Source organism: Acanthaster planci, linkage group LG03 (genome assembly GCF_054643075.1).
Source record: "Acanthaster planci isolate LZ-2023a linkage group LG03, COTS_SCS, whole genome shotgun sequence".
Classification (NCBI taxonomy): Eukaryota; Metazoa; Echinodermata; class Asteroidea; order Valvatida; family Acanthasteridae; genus Acanthaster; species Acanthaster planci.
Window position 1 is genome coordinate 23,097,585 of NC_141779.1, and position 19,758 is coordinate 23,117,342.

The window sequence follows — 19,758 nt, forward strand, 5'->3', positions numbered from 1 at the left end:
CAACCCTAACAGTCCTCAATCCTTCACCTGTTGGGGATTGAGGACTGTTAGGGTTAAGTCACTGTCGCTTAGCTACTGTGTTAACATGTAGGTTTCTCAGTTTTATCCAGAGGACTTGGCCCGACATACTGCTGTATGTATAAACAACTCCATGCATGCATGTGTACGTGAGATCGTCGCCAACTATTCACAGCATCAGAACCCCGTTCTGTGCCCTTTTCTTGCACACCCATACGTTTGTATAAACAGCTCTCCTCTTCATGTGTACCCATGCATGTACATGTACATGTACCTGAACAAATACCATGGCAACCAATCAACACCCATCCCAGTTTCTCTCTGCAGAGTCTAAATTTGCATATTAATTGAAATTGGCACTTTTGAATGATTACTGAGTATGGAGTTCTTTGTACAATGCACATCTATTATTCAGCATTCTGAAATTTTAACAAACCTTTCATGCCAAAATTATGAGCACAACCCATCCATTTCAGAATTGATGTGGCAAACAATATGATCTACTGGCTCTGTACAGTGTATTGCTCGAATGTAGACTTCATTATTCAATCAAGGTGAAATGCATATTTTAATATTGTACAAATTCATAGAGTAACGACCAAAGTCAAAGAACTCACAAATTTATACGTGTATTAAATCAATTCGGTCCTTTTCAAGGCAGAATTCAGCATTTAAAGACTTGCGTAACAAAATGCAATCATAGACCAACTGTGTCTGCATGTAAAGCTCACCAGAAGTGCACTGAGAATTGAGTTATGAGAAATAGTGAACTAAAGGCAAAACAAAGAGTTTTTCTGGATTTTGTCTTTGCTTTCACCAGCTTTGACCTGATGATAATTGGTATTTCAATGCTGCATATGACAGGACTGTGATGAGTGAATGGATTGATTCATGCATACCATGTGCCTTTGGCACCACTACAAATAGGGAGTACAGTTGGACCCATTTTTGGTCGTATGTTTGCTGTTTCATCACCTCAGTCCTTCATATATTCCCAACATACCCTTTGTGAAAACAAAGCGTAACGTTCTGTTTATCACGTGTCGAAAAACATGAAACAATAGTTTTTGTATCCAAAGAATGCCTCCAAAATAACTTCAGAGAATTTAAATTTTTATTTCAAGAGCGTAGCACAGAAGCATGGCACCTAGGCATTCTCTAACCTTTTTGTTTAAGCACTGAGGTTTTCCAGTTTCAATCATGGTGCTGCAAGTAAACACCTGAAAGTCTCGAAATCGGTTTAATCAAATCCACAAAAGCCTACTACTTATGTTTTGAATTCTTGGCCGCACAGCTTGTAATCAACATAATTGATTTTTTTCTCATTTTAAGTGAGCTGGACCGTACCTGTATATGAAAGTCACAAGTAATTTTGTAACACCATCTTGAAAATGAAATTTTCAAACTATTTCTGCCTGGAATCATTGCAATCAACTGTACATTTGTATGCCTATAAATATTCATTTCTGGTTCAGATTTTTTATTCCGATCTTAATTTTACATTCATCACTGTTCCACTGCTCTCAATATAACAATTGGCAAGAATATTGACAAGGATCAATATGTAAATTACACTCCAGCCAAGGCCACAGCTGGTCCATTTTAAAAAGTGCTACCACTGAACGTGTGTACAGATTTGCAACAGCTTGGCAACAAGACAGAAACTGTATCAAATACATGAGAGAAAAAATATCCTCATACAGGTACCAGTACATGTGTTGACTTCATTAACTGATTCAAATTTACTGAGGTACTTACAGAGAAAAAGAGCTTTATCTGTGGGAAGGTGTATAATATCGTAGTGCATAACGTCATCATCATTTAAAATTGAAGGGCAATTGTACAACGGAGAGATAACCGTTCAAATTTTACTGGTTGAAGAGAAATAAGGCATATAAATTATGATAAGTATGGTCTACTTTATGCAAAATGTTCTTAGTGTGTGGTCTGTAGAATTCATAATGCCTAATATTGGAGAGAAAAAAAGAATCACTTTTGGGAGTCTTTTAAAAATATATTGGGGTATGATTTTTTTGGGGGGGATCGATTTTGCCTTACAAAATAGAAAATGGGCTTTTTTGTGCAATAAAATGATTGATTTAAGCGTTAATCATGTTTAAGTCCAACAATCCAACATTTTAGGAAAAGGAAAATTACACACCTAAAATAAAATCACAAAATTACACCAGTTTAAGGTCACAATGATGTATGCATGTGAACGCTTAGTGAGTGGAATATGAACGTGTGTGCTTATCTAGGAAATTACCTAAAGTGGTGTGGAATGCAAGAATTTGGACGCAAAATTGGAAAATGGAATTGAGACACTGAGGTCCATGCATACTGTGCAGAAGTTTTCAGAGACAAAAATCATTCCACAAGGACTGGTACTGCCAACTCAAATGAAATCTTCACTGTCCAATTTTCAGATGACACATGCTATTGATGTGAGTATTACACAGAACGCTGTAAGTCAGCAACATCGGCAACCAAAGGATTAAAAATCGGCTTTAGCATAGGAATCCTGAAAACCTTCTGCTCTATGCGCACAGTCTCCTGGTTCTGAGAGGATACTGTCCGTTGCCAGGAGACAAGACAGACAGAGCGATAGTTAGTTGCCATCAAAAGGGGCCAAGTGCCGAAAATGGCCAGAGTAACCCAATTCGTCTCTACTGCTTACAAACCTACACGTTTCTTACCAGTTGGCATAGAAGTTGACAAACACCACCTCGTTAGTGGCAATGACTTGATCGAAGTTAGATCGCGACAGCTCCATCGTAAACCCCGTCTGGGTTGACGTGTGACTAAACGACGACACCTGCAGATGGACAAAGTTTCAAGAAGTACAAGGGACATTTTCCACAATCAACGTGAAGTTGAAAATGCCAAATACATGTACATGTAGATACAGTGCATGTGATGTGCGGACAATGCAGTTTGATTTCTTCTTTAATCTTCCCCTTTCCGTCATTACTTCAAATCATAAACGTACATGTATCTGCCTCGTGGACTAAATGTACACTGTACATGAGCAGGTGTGGGGGAAGTCACATTGTCTGCTTCATGTAGTTATGTGCAAATGCAAGAAGAAGTAGCGAAATTGTGCTGCCTTCTTTCTTGGCACCGTCAGTGCATCATGTAGTGGAAAGTGGAAACCAGGTCAAGAAAATAGGAGCAAGTAAAGAGTCTACATTTATCCAACATGTCAACAAATACACAGAAATGGAAAATGTCCTACACAATCGGCACGATTGAATAAAATGAATGTGTCATTGCGCTTGGTGTACAAGGCACTAACTTGGGACTGCTTTGGGGGGGGTTTTCCAAAGAACAGATCTCCGTCTAAGCCAGCGGCAAAATTATATCCCCCCGTTACCAGTGGTGTAGTTGAGTCCATCACAACTCCCTGCAATGCCACTGTAAGTCATCCAGTCTAATGGTAACAGCCTCCCTTTGTCACTGTTTTTTTTCCTACTTACGACTGTCATTAAATGACTTGTGATAAGGATGACTACAACAAAGCCTGTGGTGTACGAAAATGTCTCACACAAAAGAGTGTTCATTCACAAGATTAAAAAAACAGCATGCAATATATACACACGTACATGTACATGTATACATACATGTACATGTATGCAATGACTCGCTGAATACCGACACAAACTTCTTGGCAAGGGCATGCGTTACACATGAAACAACTCAGCCAATCAGATAAGATGACTCTTTTTCGTACGAGACACCTGTTTTGCATGACACTCCTACGACATGTAACAGAGTAAGAATACCATCGACCCCACACCCAATTCGTCATGATCCTACATGTACATGTACAAACATCAGACCTACCGTACATGTGTATGTACAAGTACTACAGGTGAGACAGGTAAACAGGGAATGCTAGGGCACTGTTAGTCACCCCAGGCCCCACTCTAAATTGAAATACAAGAATACAGTGCCCGAGTATCTTAGTCTACAACAGTCACAGCTACACACGCCTTATCCTGAACTTAATGACCAACATAGTCCAACAGTTCAGCAATAAATCTTACGTTTTTAACAAACTTTATATTATTATCCTAGTTGGCTGAAATGTGGTCATGCGTGCATAGGCTAGTAGAGAGATGAGATATCACTCACACATGATTTCTGGAGTGTTAGGCTAGTCTAGTATCGCTCAAACATCGTGATAGGTTACAGTGTCCTCACATGATGAGGACAAAATTAAGCAAACCAAAACTGAACCAAAGAAACTTTCAAGAAAGCATTACTTTCATTACAGAATTGCTTGCTAAATGATTAGTTGACAGGGGAAGAGTTCAATATCCGATGTGCTATGAAACATATGGGAAAGAGTTCCATATATATACATGTACAGATGCCACTTGACACCCCATGCACAAACCCTAGGAGATTGGTCCGAAAAGTTCAAAGTGTTTCCTAAGTATTTTATGAAGATGAACAAAGAAATTAACTGGAGCGGGATTTGAACATGCGACCTCCAGAATATCGTACAGGTTCTCTACGAACTGAGCTACCCAGCCCTATGTTGGTGGCTCTTCCCATTTGTCTATACCTTTGTTCAAGGGGTGCTAGCCAGACACCATTATCAAACCTGAAACACCATATAGCCAGGGATCCCACCCGGATAACATGATACAACCTGGGACGTGGTCACCAAGGACCACTCGGAGAGGATACGCTTTTTGAACCTAAATCAAGAAACAAATAATATCTATAAAACTGACTAGGTGCTTACAAATGATTGTTAAGATGAACATATATATTTAACTCGTTTTTATGTTTTCTAAGTAAACGACTTCGTATTTTCCCTCATAAATTGAACTTTTCTGGACATGTTTTGCTCTCTGAATGGTCACTGTAGGGAATAATTACTGGCATCCGTATATGGAAGTTGGAACTCTTCCCAACACGTGCAAGTAGGCCCATAACGGCACAAAGCCATGAGCGCATCGGCATAATGCGGTCACTGACGTCTGGTACACATCCATTCCCCCCCCCCAACAGCCTGTGAGCACCTCCATTTGACCACAGCATGTGAGTGACCATGCAGCCTTGCAGGTTCGACGTCCGTCCTGTTCCCACGACGTCGGGCCCCAGTTCTGGGGAAAGGACAGGCATGACAGGACCTTCCCTTGGCCTTTCGCCTTGTGAAAAAAAGAACCCTCTGCTGGTCACTCTCAGCATCCTTGCTCTATGCTCACAGTCACTCAATAAGCCCTAGGCTATGTACATTACAGGACGTATGTCACACTAAACCTGCTGCATTGTTGCTGGAGTGTGCTTCAGTTCACACCGCATTATTCACAGATCGAAGCAAAATAGGCCAACGAAGTAATGTTCTCAATCTCCCACAAAACTACAGTGACACCTACCAAAATCAGCAGCACAAACGGCAGACACTTCAAGACGAACCTTGCATCCATCGTAGCCACGAAAGACCGAACCACTCGTCGCTCGCCGGCAACCATATTTTCTGCAAAAACTGTAAACTATGCCACTGTATGCAGATCGACAGTGTGTTAGGTCAATGTCAGGGCGGCCGGCCGTGCCGCGCCGGCGAATTCGTAAACGGCGAACCACATTCAGCCACGCTGACACCTGGCTGTTAATGAACGCTAGAGGGCGTCATCCGGAAACTTTCGCACCTGTCTCGCGCCGTGCTGGTTGAGCTGTGGTGTCAATCATAAAATGCGGCTTTCATTTCATTTTACAAATACCAAAATTAAACAAACTCTCTCATACTTTCAAGACAGATATTTTATCGAACATTTACTTATCATTTTTAACATTCTGTAATTGGGGGAAGTACGATCAGTTTGGGTGAATTTTAATTTCCTTGCAAATTTCGCATAACATAGTCCAGAAACTACCCTTGAAAACAAAACCGTTCCCTTGGTACAAGCCTTGGGGGTGCGGTCAGTGTGGTCAAACACAGGTAAACGCAGCATGCGCACCTTGAAGCCAAATTATCGCACAGTTGTGTTTTCAGTCCCATTGTGAAATTAATCAAATCCGGAAGGGTTGTCTTCATTTTGAGGACTACATAATGATGATTGAGTCCCTACCTCAATGCGCCTGAGCTTACAAGAAGTGCTTAAACATGTTTATAGGGCTATTGAAGCACTATTAGGCGTCATGTGAGCATGTTGGCCTGTTGTAATGAGCCGAAATCCGATAAAACTCGATTTTATCTTTTCAGACTTTTGAGCATTGAGGCCATATTTTCCCTCAGGGTTTTTACACCCTCAGGGTTTTTACAAGGATGACTAGATCCACTTCACTCCCGAGCCGAAGGGCCACGTGCAATGTGGTGGCGGTTCATTGAAGTAGAAAAATGAAAATTCAGCCTTACTTCTGGCCCACAAAGATAGTCTGTTGAAATTTATAATGCTCAAACCTAACAGATAGATCAGACAAATCAAAAAGAAAAAGGAAAATATGTACCTTATAGAAAAAAGGATGTCGTTTTCCATCATGAATTTGCTGTGGCGTAATTAGAGGTAAAAAGTAAAAAGTATCCAGGGGCACCCGGTCGTGCAGACATTTTTTTCAAGGAGGCACCACTGATAAGCTACAGCTCCATAGTTATAGACACTCAACAGAGTATTCACAGATTTCAAATGAGGGGGGGGGGGTTACGGTATGGGCATCCACTGGGGGCACGTGTCCTCAGTGGGAACCCCCCCCCTACCCCACTGTGAGTCATGAGTGATCAGAGAGCGAAAAATTACATAAATCAATGCACTTGGCGTGCATGTTTAAACCTTACATTCTTCATGACTTAACTGATTTTTTTTCAGCATCAAAAGTTGGAAAAAGAAAAACAAGATTTAAGGGAAAGAGGTGGGGTGTAAAAACCAAATGGAGAATGTCAGAACATCCAACTTTGAGTACGTCATTGGAAATTCGAAAGGAACCTGCCAGTGGCGTAAATCTGTGCTGGAAACTGGGGGTTGGAGGATGGGGAGGTTGGGGGGGTGACTTGCCTGACCATGGAAATTTGAAAAGCGCCTACACCACAATACACTATATAGGGGTTATGTTTATGATAAAGATGTACAACAGTAACATGTACCAAATTCATGCAGAATCTTATATCAGAACTGCATTTATAGATTTATAAAATTGCTTCCCCTGTTAAGTGATAATTATTGCAAACAGTCCTAGAAATCCTAAAAAAAAAATCTTTAAAATCCAGTGAAATATTTATTTATAATCACAAAAAGTGCGTGTGTGTGGGTGTGGGTGTGAGTTTGTTTCTGCATTCAATTGGGGACTCTGAACAATAGCGGACAATAAGGTCCCCGATTGACAGAGGGTCCCCGATTGACAACTGTGTACAAAACATATGGGTGGTCTTCTAAAAAAGTTAAAGTACAAACAAAAGAGGAACAATAGGGGGTCCCCGGTTGCAGGCAAATACACACTTGTGTGTGTGTGGGGGGGTGATTGAATAGCCCCCCCCCCCTCAAAAAGTGAGGGGGGTATCCCGTCCGCCAGGGATTTATGCCCGCGCAACATGCGCCCCTGTGATTATTTAGTATAGAAAGGACAATAACCCCCCCCCCCATCTTTGTTGAGCGAAATTCACTAAGGTGAAGACACGCTTGGGCCTATGTTATCAATTCTGTTCGAGTATACAAATATCTTTTAAGGTATTTCTATCCACAAAGGATCACCCTAGGGAAAAGTAAAAAAAGTCATCGGTTAGGCCACTAAAAACAGAAAAGACTATGAGGAAATGAGATTTATTTTGATATGTGTTTCAAACACGTGAAAAACTTGTGAGCATTTTTCCAGATTTTTTGAAGTTGGTGCGTTTATCACTGTGTCTTTGTATTTGCTGGTCTGAGACCATGTCTGTGACCCAGGCCAAAGGCACATAATCAATAACCACGTCTATGTAAAATAACAAGACCATTCGACTGATATAGCGCCACCATTAGGAAGGGGATGCAGATAAATGTTTTCGTTGGCTCCTGCATTGCTACCGATGTAAATTGTGTAAAACAGCCCGGGGAACCAGTTAGTGAAATTGACACGACATCAATTTACGGACAACACGCAGTGGTTCCATCAACAGCTGTTCAAAATGGTACGGAAATAAACTTTCCCATATTTAATTTTGAGAATTGTGGCGGAGATTCCAAATCCAACTAGTTTAGCAAGTTTTCACAAGTAGTTTATACATTAAAATCGCTAGGATGATGGAAAAATGGTCGATCAATGTTACTGCCCAGTTTCCGGACACCCATTGACAGTGCGTACCGGTACGATACCGCGTGTAAACATTGATTCTTCATATCCATTAAAAAAGTTGTAATACATAACCTACACCATGGAGGTAAGAAACCTACCTCCATGCCTACTCGTGTAAGCACCATGTTTTTAATTCGGTTAAGATTATCACATGCAGAATAAACAATTTGCAGTGTAGTTTGCAGTTGAGTTCTGATATGTTCGGAATAAGAAAAACTAGGCCTAAGTCATGTAAGTCTTGGGTAGGCATGGTAAGCCTATGGTTTTAATCTATTTTTTTTTAGGGTTGGCCACTATGGAAAAAAATCCATTGCATATGAATCACACGTTTTAAGCCTATAGCAGGGTATGAGTGCCATAAAATACATTTTCAGTTCCAACATTATATCAACAAGTTTGTCCTATTTTCTAAACCTGTTCTTCCCTGGTATTGAGCCCTCTTCCCTCATAGAGTGCCCACTCGAAAGGTCTATAGGTACAATGCCCATTGAAACGTTTAATAGGCCTACCATTGACCATGCCTAGTGTTCAGGTTTCAATGATATTAAACATTTGTAATTATCAACAAAGACAAAATTCTTATCACAATTTTATATGTTTAGATGGTTGTTGTCGTCTGCCACTGCCAAGGTAGTCCAAGGAACTTGGACTCTACAAAGCCCCATTTTTAACATAACGACATGGTCACGTGACTCAGGTCCAAATGTTATAAAAAGGCAATTCGTAGAGACTAAGTCACTCGGTCAATACCACAGGCAGGAAACTAAAATGGATTTAAAGCAGTGAACTCTTACCTTGGATAAATAACTGAATGACACGAACATGGCAGTATAGGCCTACTGTTTACTGTAAACAGAAGGCTAATGAAATCTGTCAAGCTGGTAAAAACCCCCAAATTAAGTGATTACTGGACATATCACCTGCTTCCAAATTCTCTTTAACCACAGCCTCTGCCATCATCTTCATCGACGTCAGTTGGAGGGAGTCGCTCCCCTTCCTCAAAGCAGGTTGCCAGGGGGACATCGGGTGGTGGCCAAGTCAGACAGAGGTGAATATGATGCATCCCCAACAGAAAAAACTATCTTATTGTCTTCTAAGTCTTGCTGTCAGACTTGTGAATGGTCCACTTTGTCAAGAAGTTGAACATGTGCTGCTCAAGTATTTTGCTTAAAGCCGAAAGTATTTGCCTTTGCTGTGTCGTGCAAGGTGTGACCTATCCTATTAAAACGAGTCGCTAGTCATCAGACCAGTTTTGAGTTAAAGGAAGTGTCGTTCAGTCGAGTACGCTTCCATGAGAACAGGTATATTTCCATGAGTGTGAGTATGATTACTTCCGTAAGAGTATGAGTACGGGGAAATTTTTCTTGAGAGTATATTTCCATGAGTGTGAGTATTACAACACTGACTAAAGGCCTCTAAAAGACACTTATGCCACATGGAGTCTCTTCTCCAATTCAGTGATTTATTTAAATAAATGAGCTGAGTTCATTCTAATTCAAATCCTAAAAGCTAACTAGAAGATGGCGTGAAGATTCTGCTTGTGGGATCCAGTCACCAGTGTGTAATGCAGGTCTGGGTTAAAATTTGCATTCAAGCCTCAAGCTTGGGCTTTCAGATTCACAGAACTTCATTCTTAGATACGTTGAGGAAGGTTTGGCGAAGTTGGCTTGAATTGTAATAACTGAAATGGGCCTGATTCTGACACGTGGTAAGCAATGCTCTCAAGCATTTTAATAGACCGCTGTACTGAGGACATGACACTTTGTTACATAAATGTATATGCTTTCCTGTGGTTCTCACTGGGAGGACTGTGGGATCCTAACTGGTTCCATAAGATTGTGCCCATGTAAACAAGTCTGAGATGTCAGATATGGTATATACCTATATGGTGAACTGCCTCTGGGGAAGCGAAATCATGGACGACCCTTGCTTCGCTACAAAGACATGTTGAAACGCAACATCAGTGTTGCCAGTCTCCCAGCAGACTGGGAACATCTAGCCCAAGATCGTCAGACACGGTGGGCCCTAGTCCAACAGGGGGCAGAACGGGTTCCAGAGGATTGGGTCCACTGACAGGACGAACGGCGTGCACGCAGGCACGCCCGTGTTATTGAGACACCTCAAGCCGGCATTGTCTGATAAGACGGCCCTATTATGCTGATGTGAGTTGCCAGTTTTCCAGAAATGGTACAGTACGTCCACTGAAAGGTGTGCTTTGTGGTACAGATCCCATTCACAGTGTTTGTATCAACCCCATTCATTCACACCAGGAAAGGAGCAAGCACAGCAGGCAGGACAAGCCGATCAGTCGCTGGGGGAGGAAGTGGGGGCAGCGGGGGTGGTATGTGGAGATTCTATACCGAAGATTCACCCGGCCTCAAAGTGTAAGTCACACTAGACCAATATTACAGTGATGGAGTCACCGAACCATACTCAATGGGGGTTAGGGTGACTCTAAACTTGTACCTTGGTTGGATTTTAAGGATTTGCTTGGTAAAGGTCAACAGTGAGTCAGAGTAGACTGTTCAGAATGTTCAGTTTTTGTGGCTTTCTGTTGGATCCTTCAACACAGTTTAAATCACGTCCAATAGTCCATTGTGAATCCTTCAGTCTTCAGCCAAGTCACAAGCCACTCAAATGAACTGTGACAACTTTCCTTCTTTACTGTTCACCTTGTTTCTTGATCTGTGGGAAGGACTCACGATGGGCTCAACTATAGCACTGCACAAGGGTCTAACAAATGCAGTGTTTGTTGTCATTGGGTGACCCTGGAAACGTTCACGCTCTGCCTTGGAATTCACGTCATCCAAATCCTAGCAAAGGTACACACACTGTATAATAGTTTGGGTTGATGTACCTTGTCACTTTTTTGTCGTTCATTTTGCAGGGGTCCTGTGCCAGTTCTGGTCATGAGTCTTATCTTCATCGCTTCAGTATTTATGCTGCACATATGGGGCAAATACACGAGAGGTTAAAGCATTCCAGCACCGCTCAACTCTTTGAACCAAACAAAACTCATCAGAGAATTCAAAGGTGTTCATATAAAGGACCATGTCATCAGACCATCGGGACTGAGCGGCACTCATCAACATTGGACTCAAGCTGTGCCCTTAGACATCTTTGTCAGCACAAAAGACCAGCTTACTTAGTTCACACATGAACTTTTGAAGCCAGTTTTGTTTTTCTTGTTTTATTTTGTGGGGAGTAATTTTTAATGGCCTGCATAGTTTTGTTGTCTTTTACAAAGGCGATTTGCATCCAACTATCCATTTGCTTTCCAACTATGGAAAGTAGTGAACCGTGACTCCGAATGTTTCAGAGTTTGGGGGGGAACAGAGATGTAATAAATCTAGGCCGATAAGTCTGAAATTTTGTCTCATTTTCAATAGTTTGTCATCATTTTCACGAACACACAAAAGTCTCTTGCTGAAAAAAAAAAGGGATCTTAAATGACACAAAACTACAAAGTAATATTTAAAGAAGCCCAACAAAGTGGTTCATTTTGTAAACAAATACTTTTGTTTGTGAAAATGCTAACATTTGTGTGATTTTTGTCCCTTCATGAAAATGGCACGCACAGAACACACTTTCGACATAGTGCATGCCAGGTGCAAAATTATAACATTTGTATACATTTCTGGAGTCAACTTTATCTCTTCATGAAGGCGTGAAAACGTTTTATAAATGAATATTGCCTGTGCTTTTATCCCTTTATTGCTAATGCAATGCCTGTGGAAGAAAACTATGTCTCTTCATCGAAACAAAAAAATGCAGTGTAGTTGAACTTTGCCCTGTGGAGATCATCACGATTTTGCTCACTAGTTGTTGATGTGGTAAGAAAAATGATTACACCAAGTTGTAGGCATCGCATAGCCTAGTTGATTTTGCAAATATTTGAAAAAAAATCCTAATTTTAGGCGACTCGGTCTCTTCATAAAAACGGTGACAAATTTTGTCAACATCTCCTCCCTGAACTGTACACAAGGAACGAAAGTCTACTGATCTGGGGATGCACTGTTAATCAATGGTTATAATATGAGAAAAATCAGTAGTAAAAGGAAACTGTGACCCGACAGTGTTGCAGATAGGAAATACTGCTTGGAATTGACATCATTTTCAACTCAAGTTTTACTTCATTACTCGGAGGATCACACTGTTTTCCTGTCGGTGAATTCTGGATTTATTTCATCTCTATTTTCATTTAGGAGGAAGATTTACGAATGAAAACACTGCACAATACTATCATCAGGAAAGATCCATGTATACAAACACTGACAATACCTTGGGAGTTAAACCATGTTCATTTATCTTGGAATGTCACCAATAACATTTCATTCCAACCCGTACTAATGTACCTGTGCTTCAGTAGATTTTAATAAAATAAGTTGAATTGTTAAACTGGAAATTGGTGTTACTGTTTGTAAAATGTGCACATATCTACATCTACAGTTACATTTTATAAGAGTGACTGATGCATGAGGCAAAACTGCTCAAGAAATTACAGCCATATGACGTACCTGTTGCAGATTTAAAAACAGTACAAAAAGGGCACCCATTTATGTATAGCATGACATGCTACAGAGGTTTTGCACGGCGGCCATCTTTCCGGAAACTGCTTGTGTTAGGCGGGAAAGTGCAAAAGGTCTCCTCATGTGTATCCCTGTGGAGCAAAAGCTCTAACCAGAAAAATGGCTGCTATGCAGAACCCCTATAGGGAACGAGCATTCCTGTTGTGCATCGAGTAAAAAACATGCTCTCAAAACGCAATGGTTATCTTTACATTACATGCTAGTGTACAAACTCGCATCTTGTAAACAACTGCACAGATACATGTACATCCCTTTTTCAGCCTGTTAAGCCCTGTTAGTGAAACCACATGTACTTGGATTCATTTCAGAACAGATTACATATAACAGGTGGAAAGGCTTGCGGTAGCACCATGCGAAGGAATACATCTCGATAATGAATATGTGTGGTTCTGAAAAGAACCGGGAGTATACGCAACGTTTCAGACTGCGTGCTCAGTCCGTCGTCAGGAGACTAAAGAGATGCTGAAGATGGGGCTGTATATATAAGGTGGCTGGATGCAGCGGGGTGTGACGAGGATGCTGGTTATGGGCGCTCATGCGGGACAGGGCCCTGCAGGTCAGTGAGGCGTGTCAGTTGGGTATAGGTAGGCGCCGGGTGAGGGCTGAGGGTATAGGAGACCCAAACGTTGAGTATACTCCCGGTTCTTTTCAGAACCATACATACTCATAAGGGAGATATATTCCTTCACAAGTTCAGGAAGCAAGGAATTGGAGTAGCTTTCTCAAATTCAGTACCAAGTCCTTACCACATAAAAAGGGCAAACGGCGAAACATTTGAAAGCTGTGGTTCTGATGAAAAAACAGGTGGGGTGGTTATTGGTGTAGAAAGATTTACAACATTTACGTACTTTGAAACATGCTAAATGTGGAGGTTGACGTACAAATAGGCAAATCAATAGCAACGGATAAATGGCAGATTGAGTGTGCTGTCTCAGACTGCTTAAAATGACCTCCAGCACACAGATCTACCATGGAATTAGTACGTGCAAGTGAATTTAATGACGGTGTTACAGTGAGAAGAAAATAGGACAAAATGTGCAAGATTTGTACAAACTAAACCAATAGCACAGGAAATCCATCCAAATTTCATTCATAGGTTGTGCGTCTTCTTCAATACTGTCTAAAGGGTAAATAAAGAAAAGTACTCTTTTCAGTAAATGACTTAACTGAAATTTCGCAAATATTCTTGAGGAGATTCACAAAGTAAGCAAACTTACTGTTAACAATTTCTTAATTCTAACTAATGATTATGCATTTGGCATATATGTATATCCACTGAAATACATAACGTTTATCTTTCTAACACTTGTGATAAAAATAGAACTCCACGTAGTTGTCTACAAGTGTGTTCTCCCATCTTGCCCTCCCCATTAGGCCCCGCCCTCAAATCTTGCTACGGATCCCAACTGTTTTCTGTTCGTAATGAAGAAAGTAAACGAGAACACAGAAGTGCTATTTATGGCGAACATATTTCACTTGATCATCAGAATTGCTTCCCATTGTTAATTGTCAGCCAATATCAAATCAATACAAACATTCTGGTTTGGGGATTTCTGTGATGAAAAATAAGAAAACAATGTGGCAACTCCCCCCCCCCATAAAACACCCCCACTGATTAGGTTGACTTCAACCCAAGTTTAGAACACCATGATATTTAATTTCAAAACTGCAATCATCCATGAAAAACAATGCAAAATCTATATACACTAATGAGATGCATATGACGTAGCCTTTAAAACCAGCACTCACTGACGCTCAGGCTTGAAAGTGTGATGTCCGAGTTTGTCCCTGATAAGTTATTTATAGGTTTAAACAAAAAAATAGTGTCCAAAGAACAAAATAACGGCAAATTTGCCAAAAAAGGAGGCTAGTATTTCAGTAGTCAAGGGTCTACATCACACTTCAGTCAGTTATGTCTTGTTTGACCAAGGCATATTTCACAGATGGCCAACACTGGTAAAGGTCAGGTTAGAATCAACCGGCTATGGCTAGGACATGGCTGTAGCCATTTGCCAGTGGCTGGTATTGCCAGCCATAGCCAGTTGATTTGGACACATCCACATTTGGGTTGCTGCATATTGGCACTGTCAGAGCGATTCATGCTCAAACTCTTAGGTGTGCGACAGCAATATCAAGATGATTTTGTATACATGCAAATGGCCCAATTCGTCCACGTAACTCCAAACTCAACTTCTGCGGTGAATTTTTGACAATTCAGCAGACACAGCAGAGGCATACATGCAACAACATATACATTAATAGTCTAGTCATGTTTAAATAAGATCTTAACTTTGTACTCCGACTATGTTAAAAAAAAACATCCCCATACTCATACAATACAGCTGTAAAAATAGATTAAATAATCTTTCTATTTGCTCAAGAATCACCAAAAAATGGCAACTGAGACTTTTCAAGTTATTGTTGGGCATTGCTGCAACGCTGTGAATTCAGCAACATATTCCTCTTCTCCAACTTCTTAGTCTCGATAAAAACCGACACAAGCAGTAACTATAGTGTAGAGATGGTGCACACAGAACGTGCTTGTTCTGCAACCAATACAAGAGAGTACATAAACCTATTCGAAAGCACTACTTTATTACTGGCCTGAGGATTGGATAAGATTTTTATTAGTAACTTTATAACAGCTTTGTTAGAATTAACAATCACGGCAAATCTGAAACATTCCATTGATAGATTTTATAAGACAGTACGTGTATATGACACTACCAAAGCCCTCATACTTAAAGTGAAAGCTGTACATTTTGTTACTTTAACATGAGCACTTCGCTCACAGAAAAAAAAAAACAGTTGTAAAAGTTTATTGCATGTTCCTGTAATGTGCGTATCACCATTGCTCTCAAATTGTTACCTCTTAAAAGGTAAATAGTGAAAAATGCCGGTAATGCCCAGCAGCCTGGTCTTTTGTAAGGAGTACGGTCTTTTGTTACAGGGCCCTGTTTCCTTTGTCCGAGTTCGGAGACCCCGGCCACCCATATAAACCATACGCCTCCGATCACGGAGTCCCCGGCAGGAAGTGGTTAACAGTTTGTGAATTAAACTTCTACATTTGAACTGACCGCTGGCCATAGTTTACCAGCCACTGGTGGGCAAAAACATGACCGTGACATCAAAAGGGAGGGGTTTATAGTTACAGTCACTGAATTCAATTTTAACCAACCCAGTAGTTATAGTACTTAGATACTGGACAAGGCAGTCATTGATACCTGCCTCTACGTAATACCTATCTTGTGGAAAGGAGAGAATGAGGAGATATGACTAAATGATGCAAAGCCAGCTCTAGCTTGGAAAAATATTCAGACAGAAATATCCAGGCACAGAGATGCTGCAGATAAACCATGTACCAATTGACGCTTGAAATACAGAATCTCAGTAGTGTTTACACACCCCCGCCACTGCGATCTGTCGGGATCACTTTGCGGGCTCCCATGTTCAGGGCAATCTCCAGGCGAACGTTGGCCATGGCACCTGTCTTGATGGCACTCATGAGCTGTGGGTAAGATCACAAAGGGATTACAAAAAATAAATCAGTGGTGTTACAGCCTGGAAAGCAATCTCTATAACGAGGTTGACATTCTTAGTGTTCATGTCTATCTATGTTGATAAGGGCTATGTTGTGTCAGTGAACTCAGCGAAGATAGGTTAAATTGGACAAAACCACTGAGTTAGTGTCAAACATTTGAGTCAAATTTAACCTCACGAGGCCTTTGAAACTATTGAAATTTCTCACTTTGGCTTTCTATATAAGTCTCTAAAACCCTTTTTTCTTTATGGCTATCAGTTTTGCTTTTAAATTGTAGATGAAATTTAAAAAAAAGTTTAAAAAAATTCCAAACAGCTTGAATGATGTTCAAGCCTATGAGCAATAATCTGCCTCAGTGCTAACCTGTAGGAACTCATCCAGTTCAACACGTCCATTCTTATTGCAATCTACTTCTTGCAGCATGTCGCGCAGCTGGTCTTCAGTTATTGTTTCACCAACACTCTGCATTTTATCCAGGACGAAACAGAAACTAAGAGATTGGTCACTAGGCACGTACAAAGGCAATTACAAGCGAATTGGGAATGAAACATAAAATAATAAATATTCAAAGTGCTACTTCGTGCATATTCATAAAACAGCCATGCACTGCCAAAGAGGGTCATGTACTAACAAAAGCTGAATCCTCACATGATACAAAATGGATCTGTTTGCTCAAAAGCCACAACAAAATATGGAAGGATATTATGATGTTGACATATGCTCTATGATAGTCAACGGCCATTTTGAAAACTGCTACCAAAGGAATGCTTTGGAATGCATTACTGTTCACCGTACTTCCATGCTACCATAACTAATATCAATGTTACGTACTTTGTGCCACAGGAAAAGACTACTTCACACAGGTTTATCACAACTTCACGATAAAACAGTGTTTGATGTGTAGAGGAAACTCCTCCCTTGCTTTCTGATAAGGGCACACATCACCGGATCTCACACCTTTCACTTTGCTCCTCATTTGCATTAGGATGAACAATCTGACCTCTTTGTTTTTACATATCCAAACGAAGACGGACATTTCTGAGAGTTAAAAGAAACCGCCAGTTCCTTTGGATTTGCACTGTGAAGGGCCTGCAATTCCAAAATAGCCCTACTGACTTCCAGCTAGGTCTTATGAAAGACTCAAGGGTGCGTTCCACTAAATGGTAAATTCCTGTATGAAAGCCTTCTCATAGTTTGTGATCCCATGGGTTAGTTACCAATCAGAGGTACCATAATCAGGACCAATTGTAGCACTTTTTCTATAAGTTTTCTAAAAGTCAAGCATTTGGGATTTGTGGCGTCCAACTCGGGGTATTTCATTCACAAAAATCTCCAACTCATGGGCCTATATTGCATATAGAGATGGGGGGCTTCATTCAAACTTGTGCGGGGTTTGACTACTTTTTAGGGATAGTTTGGGAGGATAATAAAATGGGGGGGGAGTCATAATGTTGAGTTCCAGTGAAACAAGCAGTCGCCCTCTTCCTCGGTGTCAGTAGATGGCACTATTTCTCACCGACTTTATGCTGTTTTTTTGGGGAGGGCACTTATTCGGTGTGGTGCGACCTTGACTTACAGACAGGAAGTTGCGCATGTCGATGGGCGTGATGTACCCCTTGCTGTCCTTGTCCAAGAGATGGAATCGCTTGGTGTACTTAGCAATCTCCTCATTGCTGAACTGAATGGGGACTTTCAGGAGGGAGGAGTGACAGTTGTAACCCATCTCCACGTTCAGGAACCTTGTGGCTTTCTCGAGTTCCAGCTGCAAGGGAATGGGCAATTGGGATTTCTGAGTCCTGTCTCGTGGGACGTTCTCATGAGTTTTGCTGAATACTCCACTTCGGTAGATGAAAAAAAAGAGTTCAAGTACATGCAGCAGGGATGAGATTGTTAGTTTTGAAAAATACTTAAAACTGTATACACAAATTTCTGTGAGATGCATTTCTTCCTATACTGATAAAGCTTTTTATCAGATACAAAATGTTTGAATTCAGACAAAAGTCTGCAATATCGCATGCCTGATGCAGTTCAACTGTATTCCTGCAGGTAGGTCAGAAGAATGACTTCAGTATTTTCAACTAACCATTACCCACCTTCCATCTGCCTGGTGAGAGCTACTTGACAATTTAACTAGACAGTTGAGCAAAAATAATTGATTAATAGATTTTTGTGAGTGCACGGCAAGAACTTCACTGGTTTGGAATTTGCAATTTACTTCATTCTGAGGTATGCATTTAAAAGTTGCCATGGAAGTTATGTACAATCAGAGAGGGTGATTTTTAAAGATTACGGAAGGAACGATGCACGGCCCATCCAATATTATGCTGTACTGAGCACGATGCTCTTTGAAAGTTCGAAGAATGGGTCATTGGTTTCCTGCACAGTGGACATTTTGGAAGTTAAGGGTTGGAAGCGTTGGAGTCAGCTACCTTTTGCCTTGCACTACTCCAGCCCAACTCCTTGGCCATAATGTCAATGATGCGGGGCAAGGCCTCCTCCGCTGCCATCACGTTAAGAAAGGCCAAGCGTGTCCTCCGAGCAAGAACATCAATAGCTGTACAAGCGTACTCCTTCACTGCATAGGCCACCTGTTGGGTTGGGGGAGGGGTGGGGGAAAATGAAATTTCAAACAAACATGATGACATTTACTGGTCCTGAAAGGTCGGCGTTGTTTATGTCAGCGCAGGGATCAAAACAAGCTGCAAATGAAAATCTCATATTGCATCAAATTGTGAGAGCCCCACCAAAACATGTTTGTTTTTGAGTTTGGCCAAGCTACATGTTTTTCTGCACAGTCCTCTGTCAGCCACAGAAACGAGATCTTTTCATCAATCAACTGTTTATCCCATCGTGGCACGGAAGTGTACTTTCCAAGTGGTTCTTAATTTTCCCTATATTGCAGAATTTTCCCAGTTTTTCTAGATTCATGTCTGTAGTGTAAATTAATGCCTCTTTTTGAGGCCACTGGCCACACAACTTTTTATCACCTCAAATTCAACTGGTTTCAACTTGATACCACTCTTGATGACACAGAGCCAAGTTACTTACCTCATCTCTGATGATAATTTACATTTCTTGAGAAATACCAATATCACAATTCAGAGGATCAACTTGGTGTGGAGATATTATTTTTATCTGTAAACTTTGTGAACGAGAATCGAATTCCATCAGCACCATCTCGAGGATAAGATTTCTCACTGTCAATCATGACCTACTCTTTACGGTTCACCTTCTAACATTTTCAAGACAGTTTAGCCTCCCACATATCTGATGAGGGATGTACCTGTTTTCTCTGAAAAAAATGTTGTTGATGCGGACCTCATGTCTCATATT

General features: G+C 40.9%; 3 protein-coding genes across 6 annotated transcripts in view; 1 reads left to right on the forward strand and 2 right to left on the reverse strand.

Annotated features, from left to right (window-relative positions):
• The window catches only part of erp44 (endoplasmic reticulum protein 44), a 107,515-nt gene extending 101,930 nt beyond the window's left edge, over positions 1-5,585 (reverse strand). The window contains exons 1-2 of the mRNA XM_087134061.1: positions 5,409-5,585; positions 2,715-2,833 (exon numbers count right to left, since the gene is read on the reverse strand). Of these exons, the coding sequence (XP_086990187.1) occupies positions 2,715-2,833; positions 5,409-5,504 (215 nt within the window). The 5' untranslated portion in view covers positions 5,505-5,585. The remainder of the gene's footprint in view (positions 1-2,714; positions 2,834-5,408) is intronic.
• Positions 5,586-8,044: 2,459 nt separating this feature from the next.
• Positions 8,045-12,700, forward strand: LOC147799734 (protein transport protein Sec61 subunit beta-like). Its single transcript, XM_087133928.1, has 4 exons — positions 8,045-8,131; positions 9,243-9,343; positions 10,566-10,679; positions 11,183-12,700. The coding sequence occupies exons 1-4, from the start codon at positions 8,129-8,131 to the stop codon at positions 11,268-11,270; spliced, it is 306 nt and encodes a 101-aa protein (XP_086990054.1). The 5' UTR covers positions 8,045-8,128; the 3' UTR covers positions 11,271-12,700.
• The window catches only part of LOC110990777 (glycerol-3-phosphate dehydrogenase, mitochondrial-like), a 52,361-nt gene continuing 45,054 nt past the window's right edge, over positions 12,452-19,758 (reverse strand). For all 4 annotated transcript variants that reach the window (XM_022255890.2, XM_022255887.2, XM_022255880.2 and 1 more), the window contains exons 12-16: positions 18,855-19,013; positions 18,002-18,187; positions 16,789-16,887; positions 16,290-16,392; positions 12,452-14,297 (exon numbers count right to left, since the gene is read on the reverse strand). In XM_022255890.2, coding sequence (XP_022111582.2) covers positions 14,278-14,297; positions 16,290-16,392; positions 16,789-16,887; positions 18,002-18,187; positions 18,855-19,013 — 567 coding nt within the window. In that variant the 3' untranslated portion in view covers positions 12,452-14,277. The remainder of the gene's footprint in view (positions 14,298-16,289; positions 16,393-16,788; positions 16,888-18,001; positions 18,188-18,854; positions 19,014-19,758) is intronic.